Source organism: Phoenix dactylifera, chromosome 3, assembly GCF_051530095.1.
Source record: "Phoenix dactylifera cultivar Ajwa chromosome 3, Ajwa_hap1_PhDact_Kaust_v1.1, whole genome shotgun sequence".
In the NCBI taxonomy this organism is placed as follows: Eukaryota; Viridiplantae; Streptophyta; class Magnoliopsida; order Arecales; family Arecaceae; genus Phoenix; species Phoenix dactylifera.
Genome location: NC_143192.1, coordinates 4005225 through 4016836, shown reverse-complemented (window position 1 = coordinate 4016836; position 11612 = coordinate 4005225). Strand labels below are relative to the sequence as shown.

At 45.8% G+C, this 11612-nt stretch overlaps 1 protein-coding gene and 1 long non-coding RNA gene across 2 annotated transcripts; both read left to right on the top strand.

Annotated features, from left to right (window-relative positions):
• Positions 1 to 438: 438 nt before the first annotated feature.
• On the top strand, positions 439 to 2392 carry LOC103722917 (glucan endo-1,3-beta-glucosidase 11-like). Its single transcript, XM_008813648.5, has 2 exons — positions 439 to 1920; positions 2014 to 2392. The coding sequence occupies exons 1-2, from the start codon at positions 730 to 732 to the stop codon at positions 2086 to 2088; spliced, it is 1266 nt and encodes a 421-aa protein (XP_008811870.2). The 5' UTR covers positions 439 to 729; the 3' UTR covers positions 2089 to 2392.
• A 3504-nt stretch (positions 2393 to 5896) lies between these two features.
• Positions 5897 to 10003, top strand: LOC149767874 (uncharacterized). The gene is made up of 3 exons (XR_016399744.1): positions 5897 to 7228; positions 8734 to 8784; positions 9859 to 10003. It is a non-coding gene; the product is annotated as an uncharacterized LOC149767874 (long non-coding RNA).
• The last annotated feature ends 1609 nt before the right edge of the window (positions 10004 to 11612 follow it).

Sequence of the window (11612 nt, the reverse complement as noted above, 5' to 3'; positions counted from 1 at the left end):
GATGGTGTGGGCATATATGCAAAAAAAAAATAAAGAATATATGCAAAATAAGTATTTTATAAGGGTATACATGTAAATATCAATTTTAAGAGGGTATTTATGCAAATTTTAATATTTAGAAGGGTATGTACGTAAAAAAAAAAATTAAATGAAAGAAACTAACGAAAGCCATATGCCAGTTGGATTGGTGAGTTGGTGGATCAGGTCCGGCCAATACTTTCACTTTTTTTTTTATCAAAACGGCATTTCATTTCATATAATTCTAACGCGAGTACAATCTGCCATATCAAGTAAAAGTAAGCAAAACAAAGGATCTGATATACATGCTAGGCTTATCTAGATGATTTTACCGGAATGCTGGGCAACATAAGAGGTGGCCCAATTTGCTGCTCTATTCGTCTTCCGATACATATGAGCTATCTGATAGAAGGTCAACTTCCGCACCAATCTGCGTGTGTCCCATATCAATGAGTAGCCATCCTCATATTTATCTGCTCTTCGAATTCAGTCAATTATAGTGGATGAGCCATCCTCGAGAAATAGACCGCCGGCCTTCAACATCCGTTTCCCATACCAAATACTTTTTCAGGCTGCCCACAACCCTATTCTCACTGCAGTCAGTCCTTTGGATGCCGCCTATCTCGCCTCGGACAAAAATCCAGCTTCCCCTCCCCACTGCCTCTCCCTTCTTTTCGTCCGGCTCAGCTCCTAAATGACTTGACTTCGACAATGTCCGTCCATTATCTGCTTCCTTTCGTGCTTGCTTTACTGCTCGAGCTAGTTCTCCGGGCTCCGTGGTGCTCGGCCACCTCGGCGTCTCTGGTGGGCGTCAACTACGGCCGGGTCGCCAACAATTTACCCTCGCTGGAGATGGTGCCCCGCCTCGTCTCCTCCATCGGCATCGGCCGCGTGCGCCTCTACGACGCCGACCCCGCCACCATCCGTGCCTTCGCCAGCACCGGCATTGAGCTCGTCGTCGAAATCCCCGACAGCAGACTCCCTAAAGTCGCCGCCGACGCCGGCGAGGCCCTGACCTGGGTCCAGTCCAACATCCAGGCCTACCTCCCGCCAGTCAAGATCGGCTTCCTCACCGTCGGCAACGAGGTCCTCACCAGCAACAACACCGCCCTCCCCCCCTTACTCCTCCCGGCCATGGACAACCTCCACTCCGCCCTCGCCTCCCTCGGCCTCGACCGCCAGATCGCCGTCACGACCACCCACTCCCTCGCCATCCTCGGCGACTCCTACCCGCCCTCCACCGCCGCCTTCCGCCCCGACCTCCTCCCCCTCGTCTCCCCCATCCTCGCCTTCCACGCCCGCACCGGCTCCCCCTTTTTCGTCAACGCGTACCCGTACTTCGCTTACAAGAAGGACCCCTCCCGCGTTGCCCTCGACTACGCCCTCCTCCAGCCCGGCGCCGCCGCCGTCGCCGACCAGGGGTCCGGCCTCCGGTACTCCAATCTCCTCCACGCCCAGGTCGACGCCGTCTACCACGCCATCGCCGCCGCCGGCACGACGAAAGGGGTCGAGGTGAGAGTCTCTGAGACCGGGTGGCCGTCGGCCGGCGACGCCGACGAGGCGGGGGCGACGGCGGAGAACGCGGCCAAGTACAACGGGAATTTGATGAAGCTGGTGGCGGAGGGGAAGGGGACGCCCCTCGTGCCGAAGGTGCCGCTGTGGGCGTACGTGTTTGCGCTCTTCAACGAGAACCTGAAGCCCGGCCCGGCGTCGGAGAGGAACTACGGGCTGTTCAAGCCCGACGGGACGCCGGCGTACCAGCTTGGCTTCACGCTCGACAACTCCACCATCGGCGGCGGCGGCGGCGGCGGCCGCGGAGGAGTTGGTGGCGGTTATGACTCGAGCGGGGACTTCTCCGGCGCGTCGTCATCCGGTTATTACGGCATTTCGGCAGTGGCGACGGTAAATTTTCCGGCCGGAACATCTTAATGACCTTTTTTTTTATATAACTTTTTTATTTGCTGATTTTTTGGATTTATGTATGCATGCTTTTAGGACGAGTGGCTGTGGCGAAGAAGTGTGGATGCTGTGATGGCTGGCATCCTATTTTTGTTATTGAAATTATTCTAGCGTGTAAAAAAGTGTAATAATTTTTTTCAGTTCTTGTGTATGTTCGTAAGATGTTGTAATTGATGGTCGGTTGGTGATGGTCAGTCAGTGGCAAGCGGACGGGAAATCTTGTTATAATTAGATGGATCAAAATTCTTTGTGGCGCGACTTTTGCACCATAGAAATTTGGATCATCATAGATGGCTGTCACATTGTACATATTAGGGCTAGATGATTTTTCGTCGTCTTCATGATGCACTATGTACCATATTTTTAGTACCTGTCGGATTTCAATAATGAACGAGAGCCATTCATTTTCGAGATAGATAATATGAGAACTGCCGTGTTATCATAGGACTCTACAATGCAAAAGTTAGGCCACAAAAGATTCATACACTATTTGTCGTGGCCTTGGGAATGATGGATGTGTGATCACAACCTTTTATGGTTAAAATATTCTTGATTCTGGCTTGAGTAGGTTGAGCCCTGGACTTGGTTTGTAAGATTACTGAACTGCATAGAAGGATCAAAAGTTCTTTCTGTGACTTATAATCATCACTTGTCCTTCAACACATGATGGCAAGTCAGGAAAATGAATTAGTGAGAATTCCAGCTTATGCCAATTTTTTTATCATCATCATTTTTGTTAAGTTTAAACTCGTATTCATCTTCAACATCTCGAAAAAAAATTTGAATTTCTCTAGCCTAGAAAGAAAAAAAAAAGGTACAACTACTTCTTCTAATCCTCTTATAATTCGGTAGTTGTAATTGAAGATTTTACAAGTCAAATGTAGACTATGTTGAGGGGGTTATTGTGGACCTTGTGGTCCAATACTCAAGTTTTTATTTTGAGAAAATATAGTTTGATTTCTCACTAGTTTTCCCATATTGCACTTGGCCCTGCTTTACTTTGAAAAGTTTTAGACCGGGCCTGTCCGGCCCATGAAGTTATTATTTTGATCCAAAGTAACCCTTCCATCCATCTCGGTGAAGCAGGCATGAACTAAGCTTCAGTTAAAAGTTACATGAGGCTTTAAAACTTTGGAATTTTCTTAATTGCCCTTGTCAACATCTTAAGAAAATAAAGATGAAGGTGGATAAATCGATAATATCCATCCAAATTTATTTTTGTTATCTAAATCTAAATTTATGTGGATATTGTAATACCTGGGCCCAAAAATCAACTGGGCCCAATTACTTCTTTTTGGGCCCATATTTGAACATTGGGCCATGACATCTAATAGGCTAACTGGGCCCATGGTTGGCAGCCCGTTTGATGGCTGCCACCTCCTGCCTTATGCATGGATTTGACTAGGGCCAGGTGGGGATCAGAGAAAGGCCCAGGTGTTAGATCCTTCACAGGGGAAAGCTGGGGGTGACACCTCACCCCAGCTAAAAGAGCCTTACCGCTCTCCTTCCTCCCCCAAAGACTTTCTAGGACGATGGCTGAAGCATCGGAGCAGGAGGCACCGTAGTTCATCCCCAGGTAAGCTCCCTGATCATTCTGTTTCTTCTTTATTTTTCCTGTTCCAAAATAAAATAGAGGAGGGATTCCGTACACGGTTCTCGGACGCAGTCGCTGCCGGCTCTCGGCAGGGGGCTGCAGTCGGCCGGAGCCCCATTCCCTTCTTCTTCTTCAGTGGGATAGGGGGTCTCGGTGAAGAAGAAGAAGGGAGCAAAGAAAAAAAAAAGAAAGAAAGAAAGAAACAAAGAAGAAGAAAAAGAAGAAAAGAGGAAGAGGGGACTCACCGGGGTGACGTCGCGTGCGTCGGTGGCCGGCTTCGGCTGCGAACGGCGCTGACACGGGCGTCGGCCGCGGGCCAGCCGAGGATGCCGCCGGCACGGGCGTCGGCTGCAGGCCGGCCGAGGGCACCGCCGGCTGTGGCCGACCTCTCCCGAACTCACTGCCTCCCTTCGCAGGAGAAGAAAGGGGGAAGGAAAAGAGGGATCGGGAGAGAAGGAAGGAAAGAGAGGAGGAGAGGAAGCTCTGGGAAGAAGAAAAGAAATAGAGAAGAAAAGGGAATGGGGACCCACCGATTCGACGTCGCGTGCGGTGGCCACCGGCTTCAGCCGCGAGCGCCGCCGGCACGAGCCTCGGCCGCAGGCAGGCCGAGGATGTGGGCGTCGAGCGTCGGCCGCGAGCGCGGCCGAGGGCGCTGCGGGGCCTAGTCGCGGACGCCGCCGGTCGTGGCTTAGCCCCCTTCCGCTCGCCGTCCTCCCTTCCGCTCGTCGTTCTCCCTTCGTCGGAGAAGAGAGAAGGAGAAAGGGGGAAGAGAGGAGGGTGTCGGGAAGGTTCTGGAAAAGAGAAGAAAAGGAAAAGAAAAGAGGGAGAAAGAAAAAGAAAAAGAAAGAAAAAAAAAGGGAAAAGGAAAAGAAAAGAAGAAAAAAAAAAGGAGAAGAGCCCCTTAACGGATCCGGCCTAACGGGACGGATCGGGGTTCGGGTCCGAAACCCGTTAAGCCCAATAATAAGAAATTGGTTTAGCCAATTGAACCTGAACCCGAGCCCAATCAGATTGGGCTAAGTCTGGACGAGCCCAAACTGCAAATTGGGTCAAATCTGAGCCGAATTAAGCTCAAATTAAATTGGGTCCGAATCCAATTAAGCTGAGTTGGTCTCAGCAGACCTAATTGATTGTAAATCAGGCCCAATTCAAGCCCAATTCAACTGACAGAAGGTCGAATTGACCTTGGGCTAATCCTGACTCAGGCCCAAATGAGCCACATTGACCAAATCAGAGGATCCAATTGGCTAGAAAAGGTTGGACCCAATTATAAACGAGGCCCAATCCTTTAATTAAAAACCCAATCAACCCATGTGGACCCAATTTGGTTTTAAATCGAACCCTAAAGACTTCAAATTGGACTTGGGCTAAATCCTTGGATAGGACCCAAGCAAGTAAGTTCATAGTATGATGAACTAAGAGATTTTATAATAAATAAATGGGGAATAAAGTAAACCCTATGATGTTGTTTTAGGTGATTAAGGATTTGTCACCTGGACTTGAGCAATTTGGAAAGCGAATTGAGGTAAGTAATCTATCTTAATCTTATCGTAGATCTTGTATTACGTTTTATAAGATGAACCAGTGTTTTTCATACAATTTGAATTGTATACATGATTTGTGAAGAAAGTAAGTAACATGTTCTAATCCTGTTATGGATCATGTCATGTTATTAATGTTTCCTAAGCATTTATTTTAAGTATATATGTTTCATGCATGATATGTTACAATGCATAAGTAACTTGCATGATCTCAGAAGCTATGGCTATGTATGCAATATGATGATGCTGATATTTTAATCATGCATGTAAGTTTATAAAGTCTTAGCTAGCCAAGAGGCACTATAATGGGCTCAAAGATGCTATTGATCGAATGCAACTGAGCTGGCCTTGCTAGTGGCCGAGAATAACTTCGCTGGCCTTGCTAGTGGCCGAGAATGACTAGATGGCCCCGCCAGTGGCCGAATGGACTTCGCAGTAGCATCCGAGAGAATGGACCACGGCATGCCGGGGGCACGGTTTCATATGCATACTTTATGAAAATGATATTTGAAGCATGATCATGAGGCTCGTTTCAAAGCCTGGGTATATGAGGCGGGTGCTTCCAAATCCTGCAGATACGTTTTTAGGGAGAAGCAAAATCGGTGAGGGGTGAAGGACGCTTGCGTGAAGCCCCGGAACCGACCAACATCTGGTAGGGGAGCCCCGTGTTTCCTCCTCATGTGGGCCCGATAGTCACGTGCCCTTTGCAGGCGGACCGTGACATTTATAAACGTGCCTGGCCAAAGCATACATTGTTTTACAACGAATTTTTTAATATATCCATATGAAATGTTGTATTTTGCTAAAACCGCTATCTCCTTTAAATAATGCTAATCGCATGAATTCTTATGTTTTATGAAAATTTTTGTTTGACTGAAAATACTGCTTTGTTTTCCAAGCATACATATTTTGCCATGATAAATTGTGAGATAATACGCATGTCAGCTTCTCAAACCCTGCATAAACATGGTTACCATTATGCCCGATCCGGTAAGATTATGTATGATTACTTACTGAGCCGTGTAGCTCATATCCGTTCATTTACTTTTTTCTTTCAGATCCTCACCACTGATAGCTGCCAGAGACACGTTAATTTGGTATCAGGGCTTCTTTTTTTTTGGGGTAAAGCAAGTATACTTTTGTGTACATAAACTACATAGAAGCTCTGTATTTGGGTACTGACCAGCATGTTGGACTAAGAATGCTTTTATATGAAAAGATTTGGTTGGTTTGACTACCCTGTTACCCAGGTATGAGGCTGCGTGCTATTGTGGGCAATAATCGGCAATAGCACGGCCGTGTCACGGATCCGGGTCCGAGGCGTGACATCTTGTGGTATCAGAGCTCTAGGTTTAACAAGACTATAACAATAAAAATTTGGGGTAATGGGTAGTTAGGAGTATCATAATATGTTAAGATTGTCATAATACCTTAGTCGAAGAAAGCAATTTATTTCAGTTTCATCCTAAACTCTTGACTGCTAGGTAGCTATAAGAAATAAGGAATACTCAGACATTTACCCTGATGAATTACCAGGAATTACCCCTGGTTGAGAAATCGAATTCACCATCGATCTTAGGAAAGGGACCCATCTTCAAGGCCCCCTACCGGGCGATTCTTGTTAAGTTATGAGAACTGAAATTTTTGGAGGGAAACTTTGTCTACCTAAAAATGTCTCTTTCGAGGAGTGTTGCCCGATTCGGGCAATACGGCAAAATGAGTCCTCGCTACATCGGTCCACTTGAGGTGTGTCTAATTTCGAGGACGAAATTAATTTAAGGGGGGAAGAATGTAATACCTGGGCCCAAAAATCAACTGGGCCCAATTACTTCTTTTTGGGCCCATATTTGAACATTGGGCCATGACATCTAATAGGCTAACTGGGCCCATGGTTGGCAGCCCGTTTGATGGCTGCCACCTCCTGCCTTATGCATGGATTTGACTAGGGCCAGGTGGGGATCAGAGGAAGGCCCAGGTGTTAGATCCTTCACAGGGGAAAGCTGGGGGTGACACCTCACCCCAGCTAAAAGAGCCTTACCGCTCTCCTTCCTCCCCAAAGACTTTCTAGGACGATGGCTGAAGCATCGGAGCAGGAGGCACCGCAGTTCATCCCCAGGTAAGCTCCCTGATCATTCTGTTTCTTCTTTATTTTTCCTGTTTCAAAATAAAATAGACGAGGGACTCCGTACACGGTTCTCGGACGCAGTCGCTGCCGGCTCTCGGCAGGGGGCTGCAGTCGGCCGGAGCCCCATTCCCTTCTTCTTCTTCAGTGGGATAGGGGGTCTCGGTGAAGAAGAAGAAGAAGGGAGCAAAGAAAAAAAAAAAAAAAGAAAGAAAGAAACAAAGAAGCAAAGAAGAAGAAAAAGAAGAAAAGAGGAAGAGGGGACTCACCGGGGTGACGTCGCGTGCGGCGGTGGCCGGCTTCGGCTGCGAACAGCGCTGACACGGGCATCGGCCGCGGGCCAGCCGAGGATGCCGCCGGCACGGGCGTCGGCTGCAGGCCGGCCGAGGGCACCGCCGGCTGTGGCCGACCTCTCCCGAACTCACTGCCTCCCTTCGCAGGAGAAGAAAGGGGGAAGGAAAAGAGGGATCGGGAGAGAAGGAAGGAAAGAGAGGAGGAGAGGAAGCTCTGGGAAGAAGAAAAGAAATAGAGAAGAAAAGGGAACGGGGACCCACCGATTCGACGTCGCGTGCGGTGGCCACCGGCTTCGGCCGCGAGCACCGCCGGCACGAGCCTCGGCCGCAGGCCGGCCGAGGATGTGGGCGTCGAGTGTCGGCCGCGAGCGCGGCCGAGGGCGCTGCGGGGCCTGGTCGCGGACGCCGCCGGTCGTGGCCTAGCCCCCTTCCGCTCGCCGTCCTCCCTTCCGCTCGTCGTCCTCCCTTCGTCGGAGAAGAGAGGAGGAGAAAGGGGGAAGAGAGGAGGGTGTCGGGAAGGTTCTGGAAAAGAGAAGAAAAAGAAAAGAAAAGAGGGAGAAAGAAAAAGAAAAAGAAAGAAAAAAAAAGGGAAAAGGAAAAGAAAAGAAGAAAAAAAAAAAAGAGAAGAGCCCCTTAACGGATCCGGCCTAACGGGACGGATCGGGGTTCGGGTCCGAAACCCGTTAAGCCCAATAATAAGAAATTGGTTTAGCCAATTGAACCTGAACCCGAGCCCAATCAGATTGGGCTAAGTCTGAACGAGCCCAAACTGCAAATTGGGTCAAATCTGAGCCGAATTAAGCTCAAATTAAATTGGGTCCGAATCCAATTAAGCTGAGTTGGTCTCAGCAGACCTAATTGATTGTAAATCAGGCCCAATTCAAGCCCAATTCAACTGACAGAAGGTCGAATTGACCTTGGGCTAATCCTGACTCAGGCCCAAATGAGCCACATTGACCAAATCAGAGGATCCAATTGGCTAGAAAAGGTTGGACCCAATTATAAACGAGGCCCAATCATTTAATTAAAAACCCAATCAACCCATGTGGACCCAATTTGGTTTTAAATCGAACCCTAAAAGCTTCAAATTGGACTTGGGCTAAATCCTTGGATAGGACCCAAGCAAGTAAGTTCATAGTATGATGAACTAAGAGATTTTATAATAAATAAATGGGAAATAAAGTAAACCCTATGATGTTATTTTAGGTGATTAAGGATTTGTCACCTGGACTTGAGCAATTTGGAAAGCGAATTGAGGTAAGTAATCTATCTTAATCTTATCGTAGATCTTGTATTACGTTTTATAAGATGAACCAGTATTTTTCATACAATTTGAATTGTATACATGATTTGTAAAGAAAGTAAGTAACATGTTCTAATCCTGTTATGGATCATGTCATGTTATTAATGTTTCCTAAGCATTTATTTTAAGTATATATATTTCATGCATGATATGTTACAATGCATAAGTAACTTGCATGATCTCAGAAGCTATGGCTATGTATGCAACATGATGATGCTGATATTTTAATCATGCATGTAAGTTTATAAAGTCTTAGCTAGCCAAGAGGCACTATAATGGGCTCAAAGATGCTACTGATCGAATGCAATTGAGCTGGCCTTGCTAGTGGCCGAGAATAACTTCGCTGGCCTTGCTAGTGGCCGAGAATGACTAGCTGGCCCCGCCAGTGGCTGAATGGACTTCGCAGTAGCATCCGAGAGAATGGACCACGGCATGCCGGGGGCACGGTTTCATATGCATACTTTATGAAAATGATATTTGAAGCATGATCATGAGGCTCGTTTCAGAGCCTGGGTGTATGAGGCGGGTGCTTACAAATCCTGCAGATGCGTTTTTGGGGAGAAGCAAAATCGGTGAGGGGTGAAGGACGCTTGCGTGAAGCCCCGGAACCGGCCAACATCTGGCAGGGGAGCCCCGTGTTTCCTCCTCATGTGGGCCCGATAGTCACGTGCCCTTTGCAGGCGGACCGTGACATTTATAAACATGCCTGGCCAAAGCATACATTGTTTTACAACGGATTTTTGAATATATCCATATGAAATGTTGTATTTTGCTAAAACCGCTATCTCCTTTAAATGATGCTAATCGCATGAATTCTTATGTTTTATGAAAATTTTTGTTTGACTGAAAATACTGCTTTGTTTTCCAAGCATACATATTTTGCCATGATAAATTGTGAGATAATACGCATGTCAGCTTCTCAAACCCTGCATAAACATGGTTACCATTATGCCCGATCCGGTAAGATTATGTATGATTACTTATTGAGCCGTGTAGCTCATATCCGTTCATTTACTTTTTTCTTTCAGATCCTCACCACTGATAGCTGCCAGAGACACGTTAATTTGGTATCAGGGCTTCTTTTTTTTTGGGGTAAAGCAAGTATACTTTTGTGTACATAAACTACATAGAAGCTCTGTATTTGGGTACTGACCAACATGTTGCACTAAAAATGCTTTCATATGAAAAGATTTGGTTGGTTTGACTACCCTGTTACCCAGGTATGAGGCTGCGTGCTATTGTGGGCAGTAGTCGGCAATAGCACGGCCGTGTCACGGATCCGGGTCCGGGGCGTTACAGATATAAATAGAAATTAGAGCATCCGACTAATATTCATATTCTTATCTGTTAAAAAAAAAAGAAACATGGATAAATGACTATCCGATCCGTATCCAAATATATGATTTTATTTGTAACCTATTTAATTTATATAGCAATAATAAACTTTTAAAAAAATAAATGATTACATTAACATACTTTTAATTTGATTTAATTTTTGTTTAATATTTTTTTGATTATATGAGTTTAACTATTTAACTTATATTCTGTTTTTATATATAAATATAAAATATTTTTATTGATATTTAATAAATAAAATAACTATGGATATGAATGGATCTGCATTCCATTGGATTTCAGAGCCTCAGGGAAATGCTCTCCATTTTGGCATCGTTATGAGCTCAACGGTGCGAGTTGGGTGTGATTGTCTTCTCCTTTTCTTTTTTTTGAATGGTCTTCTTCCCACTTAAAACTAGAGCTTGAAGGGTTTTTGAACCAGTGTGCAGAACCAAGGAGAGAGGTAGGGGGAAACAACCATGGCGAGCCTAGCATTGTGATTGGGAGAGGCAGTGAAGGAGGGAGATACGCGAAAATCAAGTGAGATCGCCATGGACTTGAGCCAGAGCTCCTGCTTGTTCTCAAGCAATCTCTTTTTTTAAAGTATTGTCCTCAAGCAATCCCATCCATCTACGTCCCTGTAAAAGACTTCTTTGGACTTCGTGAACAATTGCATACCCAGGTTGGCACTTCTTTGGCTTGGGAGTTGGGAGGACCGTAGCTAGGACCTGTGCATGTGGGAGAAAGGTCATCAACAGGCTCCTTCGGAGGAATAGGAGGCTTGAGACTGAGCTCCAAAGTTGGCAGAAATAAAAGAAGGTACCTGATGAGGTGTTTACTAGCTTCCTGGGTGATCGATTGTAGGAGATGTTGTAGCGATAGGGTGGAGTTTTAACTTAGAAAAAAAAGGTAATAATAAATATGCCAGCTTCAGTTTATGGAGAGGTAGGTGCGATATTTTTGAAACATCACATCCTTAGAGACGCGGCATCGTATCGGTCACTGGACAAAATCTATAAATAGGCACTGATCTAGTATTTCAGATAACTCAATTCACATTACTTCTCTATTTATTGGGACGAAATAAAAAATTCTTCTTTTTTTTTCTCTTCTTCTAAATATTTTTTAAGTTTTTTTTTTCATCTGGACAATTAAAAGAGTCGGTCGGGTCAAGCCTCTCCAGCAATCGTGCTCGTTAGAGAAAAATCGGATTGAACCGAATTGTTGTACCTTGGAATGAGATCGCCGCAAACCTGCTTGTAGGGGGTGAATCACGTTCTTATGGCAGTGTATATCACACGCTTCGATCCAGACAAGCTTTTTTTAACCTTTTGATTTTTTTTTTCTAGTAGATTATTTCTCTATAAAATTTTTATAAAATAAAGATGTAGTAGTTTTTAGGTAAAATATTTTCAACACATGGTTGGTGGCTTGTTGGGGGTGGGTG

Bases quoted from the DNA above. Each gene is read 5' to 3' on its own strand.
- LOC103722917 (XM_008813648.5), top strand. From the start codon at position 730: ATGTCCGTCCATTATCTGCTTCCTTTCGTGCTTGCTTTACTGCTCGAG. The intron at 1,921-2,013 runs GTAAATTTTCCG...GCATGCTTTTAG, and splicing joins GCATTTCGGCAGTGGCGACG to GACGAGTGGCTGTGGCGAAG.